General features: G+C 44.8%; 1 protein-coding gene across 1 annotated transcript in view; it reads right to left on the bottom strand.

Moving 5' to 3' along the window:
• Positions 1 to 22,992, bottom strand: part of SMAD2 (SMAD family member 2) — a 1,415,285-nt gene that overhangs the window by 1,249,332 nt on the left and 142,961 nt on the right. The window contains exon 3 of the mRNA XM_044088986.1: positions 1,788 to 1,877. Coding sequence (XP_043944921.1) covers positions 1,788 to 1,877 — 90 coding nt within the window. The remainder of the gene's footprint in view (positions 1 to 1,787; positions 1,878 to 22,992) is intronic.

Consider the following 22,992-nt stretch of genomic DNA (forward strand, 5'->3'; position numbering starts at 1 on the left):
AAGGCCTGAAGACCCCTTGAGAAATGGCAGGCCTGTCTAAATTCTGAGTTTCCTCGCCAGAAGTGGCGTCGGGATCTGTAGTAGGAATTGGGGCCGAGGAGCCTGCGACCTCGGGTACTGAAGACACCGGTAATGCATTGTCATCGGTACTCAGGGGCTGCATAGGTGCCTCGCCGAGTACCGGAGAACCGGCAGTCGGCCTTAGCGTGGTTTCAGTAGGTGGTGCGGACCTCGTATGTCGGTCCTTATCTTTGCGTTTTTTGCTCAAAACTGGAGTCTGAGTATCCGACGACATAATATTATTAAATTTTTTGCCGAAAAAGTGAAGGGCGAACTCCGCCCGACGCTTAATAGTGCGTTTATTGAATCTAGCACAGAAACGGCAGGCCGAGACATCGTGGTCTGGGCCTAAGCAAGGTATACAGAAAGAGTGGAAATCCTTATGCGGTATTTGCTTCCCACAAGAAATGCAATTATTAACTTTGTCTGACATCGGTCTGAGGCAAGAAAAGTTTCCCCAACGGGGTACTTAGCTTTCAAGAAGACTTCGGCTGAAATACTTTCGTAAATCTGAGGAGCTGGCCGACCGGCACTTGTGAACTGCTTCTGCTTCGGGCACCGCGCGGCAAGAAAGACTGGAGAAAATGGCATCGGCTGCCTCTTTTATACCCCTGCCGCACTGACATCAGGGAAGAAGCGACGACAACCGATGCCGGACCTAGACTTTGGAATTCGGCCGACTGAGGACCCGCCTGACGGCAGGATAACCCCCATCTGTTATGACTGCAGCTGTAACCCCCATCTGTTATGACTGCAGCTGTATGCACGATGAACATCTGAGGAATTACCCTCTGCCAGAGACCCAAGTATGTACAGGGAGCTCAGTCCTAGGTTTGGATTTTTGGCCTCTTGGTGGGCAACCAACCTGGATGTCAACCTTAAAAAAAACTGTGGGCTTACTATCCCCCCCCCCCCCCTCAGAAAAATACAAAATAATTTTCAGCATCAGACTTGTGCATGGCATCTGGTTTAAGTACCACACTTGGCCTTTTAGCGCAGACACGTGGCTGCCTCCCAAGTGGTTTTATCAGAGGAATCCTAACTGATATGCATGGACTGGGGCTGCAAAGGGGTTTCACCAGAATGTGCATCTTCAAACCCATTAGGGAAGCTGAATGTCTTGGTCACATCTTCCCAGTCCCGATCCACCTTCTGTTTAAAACTTCTCCACATGTTGCTTATAATGGATGTCTGACATCAAAAACAAGCACAGACATGGCATGGCAGACAGTACTTGAGGGCAAATGGGAATTTGGGTAAAGGTCTTCAATGGTCACCTAGTGTTTCCACATCCGATCTAAATTATCAAATGATGCACAACACAACTGAAAAAAAAAAATCACCTAACAGCATGTACCAATGTACAAGAATCAGTCACTGTAGCACTTAACCAAGTTTTTTTTTTTTTAAATCTGTGCAGAATAGTTATGCAACTTGCTCAAGGTGGCACAACAGGCAAATGAGGGTTAAAATTGAACCATGTACCACAGAAAACAGTTTGCAGCCTTATCCCTATGCAACTGCCAAACAGTAATTGGTTATGTATTTGCTGTCAAACATACCAGCATTTGCAAATATTTTCAGCTATCGATGGAAGTAATTTCAGACAACACAATCAACTTTTATACAAGCGTCAAAAAATATCTGGAGATATTTCTATTAGACCAAAATTATTTCCGTTACTAAAACAGCTGGTGAACTTTCCAAACTGTTCAATAAAGATTTACCTGTGTCCATGCTTTGGTTCATCTGTTGATCACTTGTTTCCCCATCTTCACTGATGTACCCAGGAGGTGGAGTTTCTAAAGGTATGATTTATTAAAATGGTTGCATTAGTTCAGATCAAGCTGCAGATGCAGAAACTTTCAGAAGTAACTAAAAGCTGTTCTCTAAATGCTGGTACTGACATACAGATGTAATAATAAACAAGCAAAGGGTTAATTAAAAAAAAGCCCCAAGCATTATGCAAAACTGAAGACAAAATTTCAGCAAAAACATGTTAACTTAAACAGGTATCCTGGGTTCAGCTTTTGGAACTTCTGTCACCATTCATTAAGTACAGTTGTGTACACTTTCCATAAATGTAGATGTTAGAGTGTATTCACTGTTGCAGTCATTACATTTGGATAATCTGCTGGCAGGTTGCCCTCAGTCGGCCTGAATAACAAAGTCTTGGGTCCTGCGTTGGTTGCTGTCTCCTCTTCCATGACGTCAGGTCATCAGGGGTATAAAACATGCAGCCAACGCCATTTTAAATCAGTTTTTCTTTCCCCAGATGTCAGGTGCCCCCCCAAATGGGGAGCAAAAATATATAAACAGTAAATATATAAATGCACCTTAGAAACATAAAATTTACCTTCAACTAAAAGCAAATACACCACAAAGGCTTCTGAGTATAGTGAAGGAAAGAAAAGGTATAGAATGGGGGATGGCGGGTGGGTAACCTGGACCGCTACAGTGAATACACTCGAACATCTACATTTATGGTAAGTGTACACAACTGTACTATGTTCTTCGTGTTTCACTGTTGCAGTCATTACATTTGGGTAGAATCCCAAAGCTTTGGATGGGAGGATGGAACTAAACAGCATTAGGAGCAGCTATAAGGCCCTGCAAGACTGCAGTGGCAAAGCCTGCCCTGGATTTAGAGGAGAGGGGTAAATGGTAATGCTTTGTGAACGTATGAACAGAGATCCAAGTAGCAGATTCTAGAATGTCTTTGGTTGGGACCCCTCTGAGAAAAGCTGCTGAAGTAGAGGCAGCCCTGATGGAATGGAACCTGATCCCCTTGGGCACAGGTTTACCATGGTGCAAATAGCAGAAGATCTATGTCTGGGCATCCCCATTTTTGCGTTACCATGCTGAAGATTTGTGGATTCAATTTCCATTCATGAGGGTCCATGATATTTCTGCTTAGATAGTCTGCCAGAGTATTTTTCTATCCTGGCAGGAATTGTACTTGCAGGTGAACTTGATACGTTAGAGCTGTGTTTCACAAGGTAATGGCTTGCCTGCATAGGGGATAAGAATGAGTGCCACCTTGCTTGTTTATGTACCACATTACTGTGGTGTTGTCTGTCTTTAGTAATAATTGTCCTGGATGTAGAAGGCCCTTGAAAGCTGTTAGGGCATTTTGAATAGCCAACATCTCTTTCTGATTGATGTGAAGATGCATCTGGTCTGTGGTCCACTTGCCCTGAATGCATTTTCCTGCCATGTGTGCTCCCCAGGCGTAAGCCGAAGCATCTGTTAAGAGTTTGCCTGGCTGTGGGTCGGGTAAAAGGCTGACCCTTGTTTAGGTGACATGCCTGTGCCCACCATCGAAACTCCTGTTGTAGGCAGGGAATCCTTGGTATTACTGCTTCTAAACTATGAGAGTGTTGAGTCCAAACACTTTTCAGGTACCATTGTAATTTTCTCATATGCAGTCTGGCATACGGTATTAGTAGTATGCAGGATGCCATGAATTCCAAGGCCTGCAGAATTTTTCTTGCAGGGAGATGGGACTTTCTTGCCAGTAATTGAAAATATTGAGTTAGTTGAAATGGCGTGATGTAAGCCATCTGGGCCGTTGTATTTAAACTGGCACCCAGGAATATAATCTGTTGCGAGGGCACTAGTTTTGACTTATTTTTGTTTACTGTTTACCCTAGAGAAATTAGCAACCTTTTTACAAACGCCAGATGCTGTAGAAGAATGTCCTTTGTCTCTGCATGAATGAGGCAGTCGTCCAGGTATGGATATATTTGAATTCCTTTTTGTCTTGCAATTACTGGTGCCAGGCACTTTGTGAAGACCCTGGGCGCAGTAGATAAGCCAAAGGGCAGTGCAGAGAATTGGTAGTGCATTGTACCAGCTTTGAATCTGAGGTATCTTCTGCAATTTCGTCTGATAGGGACATGCAGGTATGCCTCTGAGGTCCAGAGTAACAAGCCAAGCCTTCTTGCCCAGCATGGGTAGAAGCTGCTGTAATGTCAACATTTAGAATTTTGGAATATCCAGGTAAGTATTCAGAATTGAAAGGTCTAGTATGGGCCTCCAGGCCTTGTCCTTTCTGGGGACCAGGAAGAGTCTTGAGCAAATTCATAGGTAGATACTAGGCTATCTGCCCTAAGGAATTTATAAGCCTAGCCAGAGTGTATTTGGCTTCCGCCTCCCTATTAGATTAGCCTACTGTGTCTCTGCAAAGTAGGTCACAGAAGGTACCCTTTTAAGATTAGTTCACTGTGCCTCTGTCTAGCAGGGACACAGAAGAGATCCCAGGGGTGAATTTGCGATTTCCCATCCACGCGTCAAGATTTCGCTTGAAAAGGGTGAGCGAGGGGCTATGTCCAACATGAATTGGGATTCTATTCCAGAGTGAGGGGAGCCTCTGGGAAATGAATCTGTCCCTCCAGCATGTCCTATTTATTTTTGTGCTGAGGTTTAGGTCCCTGGAGCGTGTAGCTCTAAGGGACTTGGATTTTTTGAGGTGGAGCATGTCCATTAATTCTGGGTTTGACATGGCTTTGTACGTCAGGCATAGATCGCCTCTGATTAGGCGGTAAGCAACTGAGTAGAGCTGGAGTTTCTTTAGTCGAGCTGCATAGGACATCTGTTTGTAGCCCATGATCCTCTTGGTGAGGTACTTTTGGGGTCTCTCCAGTTGCTGCAGGTGTCGGGTAAGGTACATCCCTAAAGGGACATTCTATTCAATTATGGGCCTGAGTGACGAGTAGAGGGGCAATGACCTCTCGATCTAGATGCAAACCCTTTCGTGATAAGGTGGGCTATATAGAAGGTCTTTCTAACCACTTTGGCAACGTGATTATCAAAGGAGAGATTACTATCTACGTTGGTCCCCAAATCTCTAATTACTTACGTTTAATGGATTACCACCTATGTGGTAATTTGTGGCACCTTGTTTTCCCAAAGGGATGACTATGCACTTTTTAGCATTTAGCTTGAGGCCGTGGCTCTGGCACCAAGCATCCGTCTCTGAGAGACCCTTTTGGAGGATGCTTGTGTCAGCTGGAGATTCGATTATGGCCCCAGTTTGCAGTCATCTGCGAACTTTGTCAGCCATAATCCCCCCACGTTAGCCTGAACCTCAGAGAAGTATATACTGAACAAGAGAGGCCCCAGAACTGAGCCCTGTGGGACGCCACTTGTAAATGGTTTGGATTCGGACATGGCACCTGCGATTCTAACCATGTGGGTTCTATCTCTGATCCAGTTTGCAACTCATCTTGTGATATAGGGGTTGATATTTAAGCTGGTAAGCTTATTTATGATGCCCGAGTGGGGTATTGTGTCGAAGACTTTTGCGAGGTCCAGGTAGGCTGTGTGGACTACCTTGCCCTCATCTATGGCTTTGGTAACTGTTTCAAAGAAATCAACTAGGTTTAAGAGGCAAGATCTGCCCTTAAAGCCGAACTGGGTAGGGTCCAGTGTCTGGAGGCTCCCAATGTCTTTGTTTATGAGTTCCATGATAATATGCTCCATAGCTTTACAGACCAGACTAGTCAGGCTTATGGGGAGATGGTTTCCGGGGTCCGTTGTGGCACCAACTTTGTGGAGTGGGACTACTGTAGCAGTACGCCATTCTTTGGGTACATATCCTGTAGTAAGGCTAAGTTTAAACAGTGACTTAATGTGAGGGTTCAGTTCTTCTTGGAGCTCATGTAAGACACAGCCTGGGACACCGTCCGGTCCCACAGATGCTGCGTTTTTTGCTTTGGAGAGGGCAGCTTTCACCTGTGCATCTGTGATGTTAGGGAGGTTACATTCAGTTGGGATAGGCATTTGCTCCTTTGGGGGGGAAGGGGGAGAAGTTTGTGCTGAATCCGTCTGCCAGGATGTTGGCTATGTCTGTAGGTTCGGTATATTTTGTACTGTTATGCAACAATTCAGAGCATATCTGGGGAGTTTCCACCCATGTTCCTGACATAACTAAAGGCGACCTTGTGATTATCTTTAGTGTCTAGAGTAATTTTTCTTTCGAAACTGGCCTTTGATGATTTTATGATGGGATTGAAGTTTCTTGCTAATACTGATCAGAGACGCCTTCCCTTTTTGGGATTTTGCTTTTCAGGCTTGCTAGTTGTTGCTGAAGCACCTACCAAGGGGAGAAAACGCTGAGAGAAGAAAATGAGCCACTTTTGTGATTTTAAGTATTTTCTTCTGATTTCTTGTTAAGTTTTACTGCTTTGCCGCCTACATTTTGGCATTTTCTGGCTTGCTAAAGTTTATATCTGTAACAGTAACAGTACTTAGAGGTAGTTTACTGCATTTCCTCTGTTGCACTTAATTTAAAATCGTTTTTTTTCTCTAAAAACTGCATTTTACCTGATTTTGGCCTAGAACTCAAGTGTGGGGTCATTTATTGCACCGTTGTAATTATTTTGCTGCTAGTGTATCTTTGCTACCTTTAAACTACAACAAAAAGAAAAAAAAAAAAATCTTGCTTTTTTCCCCCACTTTCTGAAAGGTAAAGTTCAGTTACAGATTTGCTGTTCTGAACTGTTTGGAAGTTTCTAGAAGGCCAGTGCTTACTTGGGCTAAAGGGAAGTCTCTGTGTTCACCAGAGGGAGTGGTTAATTTAACACTGAACAGCCTGCCTGTCCCTGGAAGAGTGGTTACTACCTAGAAGCTGTAGTTTTATTGGCCATTTTGGGTCAATTCTAAACTCCTTGATCTCTCTCTCTTAAAACCCGGCTGCCTCGTGGTTTTGGCATCTTTTCAGGCTTGCTAGTTGTTGCTGAAGCACCTACCAAGGGGAGAAAATGCTGAGAGAAGAAAAGGAGCCACTTTTGTGATTTTAAGTATTTTCTTCTGATTTCTTGTTAAGTTTTACTGCTTTGCCGCCTACTTTTTGGCATTTTCTGGCTTGCTAAAGTTGTTCCTGTTGTGGTACTTCTTGAATAGCTCTCATGTCCATGAGGGCTGAAATTTGTTTTTGTGCCTCTGCCCATTGATTTTGTGGCAGGTCTGGCATTCCTTTTAGCCTTGGTAAGGTATGAAAGTGGAATCTGTAACCGTGAGACACAATATTCAGGACCCATTTGTCTTGGGTGATTGCCAGTTTTGAGAAAAAAGTGCTAGTTTTCCCCCTAAGGGGGCTTCCAAAAAGGATGTGTTTGGCGTACGAGGGGGGAAGGTCATTGTGACTGTTTCCTGTAAGGTTGAGACTTGTCCTCACCACCTTTTGGGGTTGAGGTGCCCCACTGTCGCTGTCTGTTTGAGCCTTGGGGTTGAGATCTGCCCCTTGGGCGTCTGTATCTGCCTCTCTGTGGCCTGTCTGACACTGGAAAGGACTAATTCTTTGTTGGCCAATTTCTGCTAAACCGAGGTGGCTGTACCTGTAAGAAATCCTGGACTGTTTGCATAGATTTAGCTTTATCCTCCATTTTCTTTAACACCTCTTCTGCCTCAACACCAAACAAAGTATCATGCTGTAAAGCAGCATCCAATAATTGTGCCTTAACACGATCAGGTAAACTTTGTTCTTTTAACCAAGCAGGTCTTCGAATCACAGAACCTGTAACTGCGGCTCTACAAGAGGCCTCTAAAGAATCAAAACCACATTGCAGAGTATGTTTTCCCACCTGTTCAACTGCATGCAATAAATCCTGCATTTCCTTACAATCAGGAGCTTCTGAGCTTGCAAGCATTTTCTGTTTTAACTGAGCCATTAAATATTGTTGGTACTTAAGCATGTGAAACTGGCAATTTAAAGCTCTTACTGCTAAAGTTGCAGAAGTGTATACTTTCTTCCCCCATCTATCCAAAGCTCTGGAATCTCTGTCAGAGGGTACTGGATTTTTTGCAATGGAGGCCTTAACCCCTTTTGGACCCTGGGAAATAGTTTCTGGATCAGCAGAAGGGTTTTTGTAAAGAAACTTGAGAGTCAAGGACTCTGTAATACTTATCTGGCTTGGCTGGAGCAGGGGGCAAAGAGTCAGGAGATGAACTGGATTCAGAGAACACATCATCCACAATATCTAACAGGCAGAATAGCCAGGGGCCTGTGATGAGGCAATAAGAGGAAATCCCTGAGCCTTTTCTTGGATTCTGAGTAATCCTGACTTCCCCAGTGGAAATGCTCCCTCATGGTATGTAAAGTTTCCCCAAAAGAATAATCCTCAGGAGGAGAGGCTGAAGGGATAGATTCTTCAGCATCAGAGTCCTCAATAGGGGGGTAGAGAGTATCCCTGGACTGAAGAGGAATCAGAGGAAATGGAAACCTGATCAGAGGAGTCAGTCTGTATCCTGCCTAGGTCTTTTCTCAGGAGGGGGATGAGAACCCCTGATTAGAGTAATGAGGTCTTCGGCCATTTTGAGCATCTGTTTCTTAGGCATGGAGGACTGTCCAGGAGAATGCTGTACTTGTTTCTTTGTCTTTAATGGTACCTTTTGTCTTGGCTGTTGTCTTAATGGTAAGTTGTGAAGGTCTGAAAACACCCTCAGAAGCAGATGCCTGCTCAGCGGCTCCGGACCCATCTGAGGGATTAGTTTCCATAGGCCCAATACCTTGAGTTTCCAGAGGCCTAGATGTCTCCACGTGGGAGTCGGTAGCGGCCTGTGGCTCTCTGGTAGTGGGTGTCAGGGGCTGCGAAAGCACCTCACTGAGAACCGGCAACTGGCCTAGAAGAGGTTTAGTCAATTTTGGACCTCGGATGCCTGTCTTTAGCCTTGTCTTTGCGTTTTTTCGGTATTGAGGTCGTCGGCTGATCCGACGGCATTGTATAATTGAACCTTCGGCCAAAGTAGTGCAAAGCAAAATCAAAACATCTTTTTATAGTGCGTTTGTTAAATCTAGCACAAAACTGACAACTAGTGACGTCGTGATCAGGGCCTAGGCATGGATAAGAGTGGAAGTCCTTATGAGGTATTTGCTTCCCACAAGAAATACAATTAACTTCTTCTGACATCTGTCTGAGGCAAGAAAAAAAGTTTCCCCAATGGGGTACTTAGCTTTATTGAAGACTTCAGATATGAAATTCGACTTCAAAAATCTGAGTCGGCCGACCGGCACTTGCGAACTGCTTCTGCTTCGGGCATCATGCGGCAAGAAAGACTGAAGAAAATGGCGTCGGGTGCATCTTATATACCCCTGGCACACTGACGTCAGGGAAGAAGCAACAGACGCCGGACCAAGACTTTGGAACTCAGGCAGACTGCAGGACCGCCTGACGGCAGGATAACCCAAGTGTAATGACTGCAGCAGTGTAACACGAAGAACATCTGGGTTTTTGTTGCAATTTGTTTGAAATAGGTTGTCAATTGCAGTGTTTGTCTGGAGTGAGGTAAGCCATCTGGGCAGTTGTGTATTCAAAGCTTGCACCCAGGAATGGAATTATTTTGAGAGAGTACTAATTCTGATTTCTTTTCGTTTATGGTGAACCCTAGGCATGCTAGAAGCCTTTTTACAAACGCCAGATATTGAAGAAGAGTGTCCTTGTCCTATGCTTGAATGAGACAATCGTCCAGATAAGGATAAATTTGAATGTTTGTCTGCAGAATGCAATTACTGGTGTCAGGCACTTTGTAAAGACCCTGGGCGCAGTAGATGAGCCAAAGGGCACTGCAGAGAATTGGTAATGCAAAAAGGCTGCTTTGAAGCGGGGGTATCTTCTGCAAGATTCCCTTATTGGGATATGCAGGTATGCCTCTTAAGTCTAGAGTTACTAACCAAGCATTCTTGCCTAGCATAGGCAGTAGCTGTTGTAAAGTCAGCATTTCGAATTTTGGAACGTCCAGGAATATGTTCAGAATCGATAAGTCCAGTACTGGATGACATGAATTCTTTTCTGGGTACCAGGAAAAATCTTGAATAAAATCCTTTTCCTTCTTCCTTTTCTGGTACCAGTTGAATAGCCCCCATATCCATGACGGACATGCCTTGTTTCTGGGCCTCTGCCCACTGGTTTTGTGGCAGATCCGGCAATCTGTTTGGAATTGGCAAAGTATGGAAATTAAATCTGTACCCCTGGGATACTATGTTTAATACCCACTTGTCCTGGGTAATTAACTGCCAATTTTGAGCATGAAGTGCTAGTTTTCCCCAAGGCTGCCAAAAGATAAGTGCTTGGAGATGGTAGAGGAAAGTCATTGAGACTGCTTACTGTAGGGTTGTGCTTTGTTACCTCCAGATTTGGAGGTGGAGGCACCCCACTGCTTTGACCTGTAAGATCCCTGTGATTGATATCTGGAGCCATTTGAGCACCTGGGTTTGCCCTGAGTGGCTCTGTTGGACACAGGAAAGGACCAATTTTTAATAGGCCAGTGCCTACTGAACCTGGGTGGCTGCACTTGCAAAAAATCTTTTACAGTTTGCATAGACTTAGCTTGGTCTTCCATTTTGTTTAAAACCTCTTCTGCCTTATTACTAGAGTATCATGCTGCAAAGGGGCATCCGACAATTTAGCTTTAACATGATCAGGCAGATTTTGCTCCTTGAGCCAGGCATGCCTTCTTATCACAGATCCAGTAATGGCGGCCCTACAATAGGCCTCCAAGGAATCAAAACCACACTGTAAAGTATGCTTTCAAACCTGTTCTGCTGCATGCAATAAATCCTGTAACTCTATTTTCCACACAATCAGAAATAATCATTTTCTGTTTCAGTAAGCCCATAACATGCTGTTGATTGGCTGTAGAAGCCTTAACACCCTTGTGACCCTGAGAAATAGTCTCAGGATCAGCAGCAGGATTTTTGAAAATAAATTTGTGGGAGTCAGGAACCCTGTAATATCTGTCTGGCTTACTAGAAGCCAGAGGCAATGAATCAGGAGCCATGCTTGATTCTGAGAACACATCATCCACAATGTCCAATACAGGAGGAATTGCCAAAGGCCTGCGCTGAGGAGGAAGAAGGAAATCCCTAAATTCCTAAGTCTCTCTTGATTCAGAGAAGTCCCGACTCTCCCAGTGAAAATGTTCCCTTAAAGTATGCAAAGTCTATCCAAAAGAGTAATCCTCAGGAGGAGATGCAGATGGGATGGATTCCTCTGCATCAGAATCCTCATAAGGTGGAATAGAAAATTCCCGATCAGTAGAGGAATCAGAAGAAATGGAAACCTGATCTGAAGATTCATAATCAGTACCTTGCCTAGGCCTCTTAGCAAGGGGGGGGGGGGGGGGAGTTGTGAACCCCGATCAAGGTAATTAAATCCTCAGCCATTTTGATCATTTGTTTTGTAGGCATAGGGGCCTGAGCACGTGGCTCATGCATCATTGTTTTGGACATAGAAGTTGTTTTTGACCTTGTTTTTGTTGATGGCGTCTGTTTAATATAAAAATGTTGAGGCCTGAAAACACCATCAGAAGCCGGTCCCTGCACAGCGGCTCCGGACCCATCCAAGGGAGAGACATCCACGGGTCCAATACTTTGTGAATCTTGCGGCATACCGGGCTCCGACTGGTTCTCGGTAGAGGCCTGTGACTCAAAAGTGGCGGGTATCAGGGGCTGCGAAAGCGCCTCACTGAGTACCGGCGACTGGCTTAGGAGAAGCTTCATCGTCGGTTTTGGACCTTGATGGTTTGTCTCTGACTTTTTGCGTTTTTTGTGAACTCTGGTAGTCGGACTGCTAACCGACGACATTTCAGGGTAGTTAAATCTTGAACCAAAATATTTAGAATCAAAAATATACAGACGCTTAATAGTGCGTTGGTTAAATTTAGCACAAAACCGACAGCAAGGCATGTTGTGGTCAGGGCCTAGGCAAGGAATACAGTACAAATGAAAATCTTTATGAGGTATTTGCTTCCCACAAGTAAAGCAATTATTAACTTTTAATGACATCGGTAAGGAGCAAGAAAAAGTTTCCCGAACGGGGTACTTAGCTTTAGTTTGAAGACTTCGGTTCTGAAACTCGAAAACAAAAATTTCAGGAGTCGGCCGACCGGCACTTGCGAACTGCTTCTGCTTCGGGCACCGCGAGGCAAGAAAGACCGATTAAAATGGTGTTGGTGCATGTCTTATACCCCTGACGACCTGACGTCATGGAAGAGGAGACAGCAACCGACACAGGACACAAGACTTTGTTATTCAGGCCGACTAAGGGCAACCTGCCAGCAGATTACCCACATGTATTGACTGCAACAGTGAAACACAAAGAACATCTGCCAAAATACTAGAGTGTTAAACTGATGGGTGGGTTATCTCTGGGACAGTTTTAGCTATAATCCACGCTAAAGGAGCAACTACATAATTTTACAATACTGTTAGAAAAGATCAAACAAAACTTTTGGCACACAGTACAAAGTACAAGTGTACAGCTTTGAAAAAGAATGGTGGTGTAAAATCTTACCATAATCATAAATGTCCTTCTCTTCCATGTTGCAGTATTCTTACTATGGGATTCTCCGCCTCAGGGTGACCCAGACCTTGGCTCCTATACAGAAGCTCAACTCTGGTTGCTGTTAGTATATGGGACATCACACGTAGGGCCATAAACCAGGGACCTTAAATGTGACGTTTGCACGTACAGACCTCAGAACTGACTGCCCAGTCAGACAGTAGCTTAGGTGATTTCAAATGATGTCCTCCAGAGCAGTGAAATGCCCTTGACTACCCAAGTCTGACCATAATCTAAACGGATGCTTCATGATGGCCAACAGACAGGTAGAGAGAAACAAAGGGGGTCAGGAGGGTGGGAAGGAATACTGCCCTTCTATTCCCATGCTGCAGTATTCTTACTGTGTACTCAGCCCTCATTAGACCCATTATAGAATACAACGCCCCGTTTGGTATGTAGCTCTCAAGACATCTGCAACAACTGGAAAAGCCACAGAAATAACTCACTAAAAAAAAATCACAGGCCTAATACCGTATGCTGTCTAAAAAAACCTCCAGCTATACTCTTGTCACATAGTCTACTCAGAGGCGATCTCTGCTTAACATACAAGGCCACGTCAAACCCAGAGCTGTTGGACATGCTACACTTAAAGAAATCCCAATCCCTCAAAGCCACGCGCTCAAGGGATCTAAACCTTGTCATCACAATGGACAAAACATGCTGGAGGGATAGGTTCCTGACCAAAAGACTCCTCAGACTCTGGAATAGACTGCCCATACATGTCAAGAAGAGTGCCTCTTTGGCCCTCTTCAAAAGGAACCTTGACGACTGGATGGGAGTTAGGAAATTCACCCCTGGGATCACGTCAAGTCGCCATGCTAGACAGGAATCCAGGGAAGAAATAGCCAGGGAACTGTTATAGTTAGGCTTGTATAGGCCCTAGGGCCAACAGCCTAGTACCAACCTATGGAAGAGTATCACAGCTTAGGAAGGAAGGGTGGAGGTAGAGGTTGCAGATTCCAGAAATCCCTGCAGGACTGCCTATGCAAAACCTGCTCTGGAGATCTAGTCCAATTTGTAGTGTTTGGTAAAAGTATGTGTAGTGGACCAGGTGGCTGACTCCAGGATGGAGGTTGTGTCTAGGCCCTTGAAAAAGCCTTTGGAAAAGGCTACTGCCCTGGTAGAGTGTGCTCTGACCCCACTGAAGCAAGTCCTTTCCGTGGTAGGAGTAGCAGAAGCAGATAGTTTTCCTGATCCAACAGGAGATGGGTTGTTTGGATACTGCCTTACTCAGGGCTTTGGGATGAAATAATACAAACAGTTGATTAGATTTCCTAATGGTCTTAGTTTTATCCAAGTAAAACCTTAACTGCCTGTGAACATCCAGTGAATGTAGTATTCTCTCACTGTCATTGGTAGGAGAAGGGAAGAACCACAGTGGGTAGGTGAATGGACTGATTAAATGACAGCTCACTGACCACTTTGGGCATGGAGGGGTTGGTGCCCAGGGTCACCCTGACTTTGTGGAAGATAGTTGCAGGCAGTCATGGCATGCCCTCCCTACACTAACACCCTTCTAGCTGAGGTGAGGGCTACCAGCAAGACTGTTTGTCATGTGCACATCTGTAGGGATGCAGAACTGGCTGGCTCAAATGGAGCCAGTGAGAGAGTGTTTCCAGGACATAATTTAGGTCCCAAGGTGGTGGGATATGCTTCTTCAGTGGTCTAATGTGCAAGACTCCTTTCACGAACAATTTAACATCTAACTTTGAGAGTAGAGGAGGGTGCAAGGGCAAGCAGGCAGAGATAGCAGATAGGTGCCTTTTCACTGAAGAGTATGAAAGGCCTGCCTTGAAGAGTTTACACACAAGCTAAGACTATGGGAACGTCTGCTTGAAAGGGGTCCCTATGTCTTTGGAGACACCATTTGGATAATCTTTCCCATTTTAAAATGTAAGATCTCCTTGTGTTAGGTTTCCTGGCCTCGTTCTGGGTAGAAAGAATGGTCTGAGTAGCTGTGTCTGAAGGGTATTAAAAGTTGATCACCCAGATTGTTAGGCATAGCATCTCCAGGTGAGGGTGGACAAGAGTTCTCTTCTGTTGTGTGAGTAGGTCCACCTTGTGGGGTAACTTGTGATGATTGCCTTTGGTGAGGGATAGTAGAAGGGGGAACCAATGTGGCCTTGGCCAACAGGGGAGTCACCAGCAAGATTTCTGGCATGTCCCTCCTGATTTTCAAGAAGACCTTTTGAATGAGAGGAAAGGGAGAAAAGGCATACAGAAACCATCCCTTCCATGAGATGGTGAAGGCATCCACTCCCCAGGCTAGTGGGGAGTGATCCTTGGTATAAAATTCTCAGTTGTCTATTCTGGGAGGGAGCAAATAAATTTGAGGTGTGCTCCACTGGTGGAAAACGTCTACAGATACTTCTCTGTGCAACATCCACTCATGATGCAGAGAGAAAGATCTGCTGAGAACATCCGGTTGGTGGTTGTCCTGGGAAGGGATGTAGACTGAGTGCAGAGATAAGTGGTTTTGTGAGGCTAATTCCCAAATCTGCACTGCCAGCCTGAAGAGGAGGAAGGACGTGCCCCCCCCCGTTTGTTGATGTACCACATGACAGTGGTGTTGTCTGTGAAGATTTGTAGGGGACCTGGCTGTAGGAGGGGGAGAAAGGCTTTCAGTGCTAAATGAACTGCAGTCATCTCCCTTACGTTGATATGTTTGCTTAGGAGGGGTGCCTGCCAGCATTCTTGCACCTTGAGGCCTTTGTGGTAGCCCCCAAGCCCAGATCTGAGGCATGTGTGTGCATATGTTGAGCTGGTGTGGAGGGTTATCAGGGGTAGTACTGGGTTCAACCGAATTTGTTGGATCCACCATTTTAACTTTGTTTTTAGGCAGGGTAGGAAGGATATCTGGACGTCTAGAGGGTGGCTGTGTTGGGACCACACATTCTTTAGACACCACTGTAGCTTCCTTATGTGCATCCTGGCTAGTGGCAGCATAAGTACAGTGGCTGCCATACGACCCAAAAGTCACATGTACTGGTCTGGCTGACAGTTGGTGGGCCTGGAGAAGGTCTTGGAAGTGGGTGATTAGGGAAGCCACTTTATCCTGAGGAAGGAAGGCCTTCATCAGGTCTGAATCCTACAGTCCTGCTCTGGTGAAAGGGATGATTTGGCGAGGTTGAATGTGTACCCCAACCCTTGTAGTAGAAACAATAAGAACTGCAGATGGTTCTGTAGGGCGTTTTCCTTTTCTGCAATAAGAATGCCCTTGGTCCTGCAGTAGGCTATGGCAGGAGCTGGGCATTTGATGAAGACCCTGGGTGCAGTGGATAAACCAAAGGGTAAAGCAGTAAATTGAAAGTGAGAACAGGGCCCAGCAAAACACAAGTATTTTCTGTGGGCAAGATGTATAGGGATGTGGAGGTAGGCCTCTTTCAGGTCCAGAGTGGCCACGAATGCTCTGGGGGGGGGGGGGGGCAGTAGTGGAAGTAGGGCTTGGAGGGATAGCATTTTGAAGGAAGAGACTTTCAGAAAGAGGTTTAGGAAAGATGAATCCAGGCAGTCCATCCTCTTCTTGGTACTAGGAATAGCCTTGAGTAGAAACCCTTTCCTTCCTGGCCTGATGGGACAGGTTCTATGGGTCCCTGAGCCAATAGGTCCTGGATAATTTAAGGAATTTGTTGAAGGTGGTACTTTGGTGGGAATGGAATGCCCTGTGGTGTGGGGTCCTTTCCTGCCAAGACAGGAAATATCCTTTTTCCACTACAGCCAGAACCCAGCGGTCTGAGATAACTTTCCAAAGGGGCAGATAGTAGGAGACTGGATGAGAGGGGGAGACGGGCAAGGCAGTCACACATTATTGGTATGGTTTCTGTCCTGAAAGGACTGCCTGTGGGTAGGCTGAGAAGAGGCAGGTCTAGAAGAGGTTTTCCTCCTGCTTCCTTTCCTATATCTGGAAGATGAAGAGGGGGCAGTGGAGGGGACCCTTCTGACATAGGTGGTTTTAGCCAGGTAGTTTCTGTAGAATTTTGGTACTGGAGATATCAAAGGGTGTTTAATATCAAAAGGTGTTTAATATCTTGGAGTTCCTTGCTCTTCTCCTGAAGGTTCCTAAACAGTTCTGCCAACTGTTTACCAAACAGGAGGTTGTGATCTAGAGGGGTATCTAGAAATTTGGATTTGAAGTCTTCCGGCAATGGCTGGAGCCTAAGCCATGAATATCTGCAAAGCATAGATGCAGCAGACCTAGCAGAGCCCTCTGCTGCATCATTAACTGCATCTAATCGCCTGGCAATCTGGGATGCCAGGGTCAGTTTTGATGCTACTTCATTTGTTGGGAGAGTCAGGCAAGGAGGACAGAAGAGTTGCAGCATGGGATACCAAATCCAAGGCATACTTAACTATATGGGTTTGGTAATTAAATGGCCCTAAAGGCCAGGGTGGAAGAAGTATAAACCTTCATGCCCAGTCTGTTCATAATCCTGCTATCCTTGTCAGTAGGCAGATGTGACGAGGATGGGATCAGTAGGAAGACGTGACGAGGACAGGATCAGTCTAGATCATTTGTCTGGGGCTACAGCTATCACAGCAAGGTCAGCCAAGGAGAGTTTCACTACAAATTTGTGGACACCAGGCACCTTGTAAAAACGATCAGTTCTCTCTGCAGCTGGTGGCGGAGAATCAGAATTTTTTGTGGCCGATACAAATGCATCCAGGAATGAAGGGATCACTGGGGGGACGGCTGATGGGGAGGGAGATTCAACCTGCAGCAGCTCAAAGTATCTTTTTTGAATTTTTGTCATTTGGGAAGTATCCCATTTAAAATATTCTTTTATTTTAGTAATGGTCTCTCCAAATGTAATGTCTTCTGGAGGGGAGTTTCCCCCTATGGATTCCTCATCTGGGGAATAGTATTCCAGTGGGGAGGCTATCTGGGATGAGGAAAAAAAGGCCTCTTCTTCCTGAGAAATGGAAGGGGGGGGATTGAGGATGCTGAAGCAGGTCTTGCTTGGGCTAAGCACTGGAACAGTGGGAGATGAGGAGGCCAAGGGCCTAAGGGCCATGAAAGCCTCCATCAAGGATTGGGTGAAAGACTGGCAGTCAGGTTGTCCCTCAGGAGAGATGGATACAGGCTTTTTTTTTTTTCTTTTTAAAGGGGTATTTTTGGGAGAGAGAGAGAGAAGGCCTTGTTTCTGGGGCCTGACCTAAAGCAGAAGACTGATTCCTGTATCAAAGACTGGTTTCTGGTGGAGGCTGGTTCCTCCTTGACTTCAGTAGTAACAGACATTTGAGCATCCTCCACGGGCATGCTGGCCGGCACTTCAGAAATGGCTTCCTTGAGGGGAGATGCCGAAGTAGATGTCTACTAGTCTAGTGTACGTCTCTCAACCCATATTTCGGTGGTTGGCAGGGCATCTGAAGACAGAGGTGCAGAGGTAGTAGGCTGTAAAAGCTTGGCCTTTTTTCTTGGTGGTTCCACCTGGGCGGCAGACTCTGGCTCCATCATACACTAACTTTTTAAGCCTCTGATTTTCTGAATATAAACCAAGGGCAGCCAGATGGCTTCTAAGCACTTTAGGGACAAAGAATTGGCAGATGGCATAGGAGGTACAGTCGTGTCTCCACCCTAACTAGAATACTCAGCAGTCATGGGAGCCCTTATGCAGAATTTGATGTCTGCATCAGCATTTACCCTTCTTAGCAGACATCAGCTAAGAACAAACAAGCAAACCAAGCTCAAGCGATAAATAAAATTTTAAAATTCCCCAATGGGGTATTTAGCTTTAGACGCTTTGAAGGTACAGCAGCGATGCGATCGATCAGACATTCAACTGCATCAGAAAAGTTCTGAGAACTATGCGTACAGAAGTTACATTTAAGGTTCCTAGTTTGTGGCCCTACATGTGACATCCAACACACCAACAGCAAACAGGCTTAAGCTTTTGTATAGGATCTGATGTTCGGGTTGCCTGAGGCAGAGAATCCCACAGTAAGAATACTACAATATGGGAATAGGACATCAGTAACCACATTTTAATTTGCAGATAACCTGTACTCCAACCTTCTTACCTGAAGCACTAGTTTTAATCAGCAAAAAGAACTTCTTAAAGAAATAAATGAGCAACTTCTGATTTGTAATGGTGGACAGGCTGACAGATGAGCTCAGACAGGAGTTCCTGTGGACTATGATGCTTAAGGATGACACTGATTTGTAGTGACAGTAAGGAAAAGGTTGAGAAGACCCTGGAGAGGTGAAGATATGCTCTACAGAGGAAGAGAATGAAGGTCAGCAGGACTAAGACAGTATGTGCATGTGCAAATGAGAAGGAGGACAGAAGAACGGTGAGGATGTAGGGAGTAGAGTTGGCAAAGGTGGATGAGTTAAATACTTGGGATCAACAGTTTAAAGCAATGCTGTGTGTGGAAGAGAGATAAAGAAGAGAGTGTAGGCAGGGTGGAGTGGGTGGGAATAGTGTCAGGAGTGATTTGTGACAAGCGGGTACCAGTAAGAGTGAAAGGGAAGGTCTACAAAATGGTAGTGAGACCAGCGATGTTACATGGGTTGGAGATGGTGGAACTGTCGAAAAGACAGGAGTCAGAGCTGGAGGTGACAGAGATAAAGATGTTAAGATATGCACTGGGTGTGACCAGGATGGACAGGATTTGAAAGGAGTATATTAGAGGGTCAAGCTCAGGTTGGACGGTTTGGAGACAATGCCAGAGAGGTGAGACTGCGTTGGTTTGTACATGTGCTGAGGAGGGATGCTGGGAATATTGGGAAAATTATGCTAAGGATGAAGCTGCCAGGTAAGAGGAAAAGAGGAATGCTTAAGATAAGATTTATGGATGTGGTGAGAGAGGACATGCAGGTGGTTGGTGTGACAGAGGAAGATTCAGTGGACATGAAGAAATGGAAACAGATGATCCGCTGTGGTGACTCCTACAGGAAGCAGGCGAAAGAAAAAGTATTAACTCCTGGTATGTCACTCCTTAAGTAGGTATGGAAATTATTTCTCTCTATTTAAGATAGATTATTAAGAGTTTAAACTTGAATCCAACTTTTCAGACTTTGCAACCAGGCATATCAAGATAATGGTAATCAGCCGCTAGTTTTCTAGTGTCAGTTGTACAGTGATACAGTTTTCTGGCAATTCTAGGTGATCTCACAGTAGAAAGCACAGCTATACAAGTAAACTTATCATACAAGTACATGTTCAAATGATCACTGCCACAGCAGCCTTAGCTATATGGGTTACATACTGCCAATAGAACAGCCAACAAAATGCCAAAGCTTCAGGGCAACCAGCTCAGGTGGAGCTAGCTGAACAACAAGTTTGGGTACCAAGCCTTTCAGAGTTTTTCTGTTAACACAGAAAGAGACGCTGAAGTCCCAACAACAATGCTAGGAAAATAAAAATTAAGGTTTTCACCCTGGCAGCAAAACAAACAAAAATAAGGGGAGGGGTGGGGAACAGCCACTGCAGCAGTGATCATTCGAACACCTACTGCTATAAATTTACACAACTGCACTATGTTCATCATTGGGATCACTGCTGCAGCAGCCTTAGCTATATAGGTAGATTACCATTTCTTAAGACTGATTGGCAGGAAAAAGGATGAGGATCCAGAAACCACTGGAGAAGGTTTTTAGCAAAGCCAGTCAAGACTTATAGAAGGAATCTAGTTTATAGTGTTTTGTAAACATGTGCAGTGGGTACCAAGGAATCTAGTTTATAGTGTTTTGTAAACATGTGCAGAGGGGTACCATCTTACTTCTTCTACAATACTTCTAGAAACCAACTCTTTCCAAAAAGCCACAGAAGCAGCAAAAGCCCTGGCAGAATGAGCCTTGATCCTGCCTGGAAATGTCTTGCGGTGAGTAAAACAAAAAGTAAATGCAACAGACAACCCCTGGAAATGGACTGTTCAAAAAATGATGCAACTGATCATAGTGTGGCCAATTTTTATTCAGTCTAGGCAGCACCTGACCTGTCTGTCGACATCCAAGGTATGGAATATACTTTTTCCCTCATTTTTGGATTCTGGAAAGACAGGACGATGGACAGACTGGCTCAAACATGGATACCACTTCAGGCATAAATGAAGGATTTAGGAAACCTTGCCCTTGGGGAAAACTGGGGACAACCCACTTTAAGAGCTTGCAATTCAGATACTTTTCTTGCAGAAGTAAATAAGTAACACTGTTTTCCATGTCAAGAACTTTAAGTCAGCCTGATGAGCTGGTTCAAATGGAGCAAAAGTTAGTTTCTGTAACACAAAATTAAAACTTCAAAGAGGAACCACCTTCTAGGAGGCTACACCCCTTTCAAAAACATTTTGACATGAGACTACATTGAAAGGGGGATCCCACAGGCAAACATGCTGAAATGACCAACAAAATAACCTTGATACTAGAGGATAGCAACTTCCACAATGGGTGCTTGTTCTTTTCTTGGGACCAACTAGAAACATTTTCCATTTACTAATGTAGGACTTTCTAGTAGCAAGGTTTCCTGCTTCCTTTAATACCTCCTGCACATACTCGGAAAAAAAAGTGCCAAACAAATATTAAGACCATCATCCAGGCAGTCACAGCTGTATTATTTTAGGCGCAGGACATAACACACCTTGTCTTGTGCGAGTATATCCAGTCTGTGAGGAAGCTCATGGTAAGTGCTCCTGGTCGTTTCCAAAACCAGGAGAACCACTGATTCATCAGAATGATGATAGATAGTGGAAAGGGTGAAAAAGTACACAGGAACATTTCTGTTCACAGTTAGAAGAAAATAATCCATCTTCCAGGCCTTCTTGCAAGGAGTCCTACTAAAAAAAACTTTGGCAACTGATTAAGTGATGTTGGTGCAGACTGTGCAATAACCAAGTCATCTATAAAAGGAAAATGTGAATACTTTGCAGTAGGCTATCAGGACCCAGACAAGTGGTCCAGAGTTGTGGATACACCAAGGGGTAATGAGTGAAAGTACAGTTATGCAAGTAAAGTTGCACCAACAGTAGATGTTCAAATGATTACTGCTGCAGTCGCCTTAGCTATGCAGGTTACATTCTTCCAAAGATGCAACAGTTGGACAACCTCCATAGCTTCAGGGCAACTTCCATGCACCCAAAAAACTCTATCAGTTCAAACTGAGCTGACAGCCTTTGGTGCCAATCCCATCAGAGGTTTCATGCTAAAACACAAGAAAGTTGAGCCCTGAAAGGGCAATGCTAGGAACAAAAAATAAATAAATAAGTATTCACACCCAGACATAAACATCAGACCAAGAAACAAGGGGGATGGAGGGAGCGAGCAGCTACAGCAGCACTGATCAAACATTTACTAATATGGTAAGATTGCTTACATAACTGTACTATGTTCAACATATTCATCATTCCTGCAGTAGCCTTAACCATATGGGTAGATTATCCTAGCTTACTATATTTGGGAAGTGGAAGGGGAAGGGTCCAAGAACCCCTGGAGAATGATGCTAGCAAAGCCTGATCTAGACCTAGAAAAGGAATCAAGCTTGTAATGCATTGTAAATTTATAAAGGACCAAGTTGCTGCTTTTAAAATACTTGTAGAATCCAAACCTTTCTGAAAACCACAAATGAAGCCAAGGTCCTGGTAAAGTGGGTCTTTGAACAGTTTTATGAGTAGAACAAAAGGTAACAGTCTGAGACAACCATTTGGAAACTCTTTCGACACAGGCTGTCCCTTATCTGTAAGAAATAAAAGCACAGTTGTGCAAGATCGTACCATAACAGCAGCTGTCCTACTTCTCACTATTCCAGTATTTTTAACAAATGGAATATCTGCGGAGGGCAGCCGATCATCCAGCCAACATGCCAAAGCCTCATCTCCTTCCAGGTGCTGTATATCAGATGTTTGTCCTACGTCCAAAGGGTAGGGTACACAAGTGACGTATGAGCACCTAATCACTCCCTCAGGACAGAAAGCACGTCTTCAGAGTAGTGATGTCTAAAGTATATTTAAAGTTCATCACCCAGATTGTTAGACACATTATCTCCAGGTGAGGGTGGATGAGAGTTCCCTTCTGCTGTGTGAATAGGTCCAACTTGTGGGGTAACTTGTGGCGATTGCCCCTGGCGATGGATAGTAGAAGGGGGAACCAATGCTGCCTTGGCCAATAGGGAGTCACCAGCAAGATTTCTGGCATGTCCCTCCTGAACTTCAGAAGGACCTTTTGAATGAGAGGGAAGGGTGAAAGTCATACAGAAACTGTCCCTTCCATGAAATGGTGAAGGCGTCCACTATCCAAGCTAGTGGGCAGTGGTCCCTGGTACAAAATGTTTCCAGTTGTCTGTTCTGCAGGAAGGCAAACAAATCTATATGAGGTATGCCCCACTGGTGGACAATGTCTAGAAAAACTTCTGTTTAACATCCACTCGTGATACATACAGGATGATCAGCTGAGAGCATCCGCCTGGTGGTTGTCCCAGGGATGGTATGTAGGCTGCCCGAAGAGGATATAAGACTCAGCCCCACCCCTTTTGTTGTTGACTGAGATATTGTTTGTGAAGCTTTGAAGGGGAACTGGCTGAAGAATGGGAAGAAAAGTTTTCAATGCAAAAAGGATTGCAGTAATTTATCTCATCTTGATGCGTTTTTTTCTGGAAGGGTG

This window comes from Protopterus annectens, chromosome 1.part1 (assembly GCF_019279795.1).
Source record: "Protopterus annectens isolate FY-2018-M chromosome 1.part1, PAN1.0, whole genome shotgun sequence".
Lineage (NCBI taxonomy): Eukaryota > Metazoa > Chordata > Ceratodontiformes > Protopteridae > Protopterus > Protopterus annectens.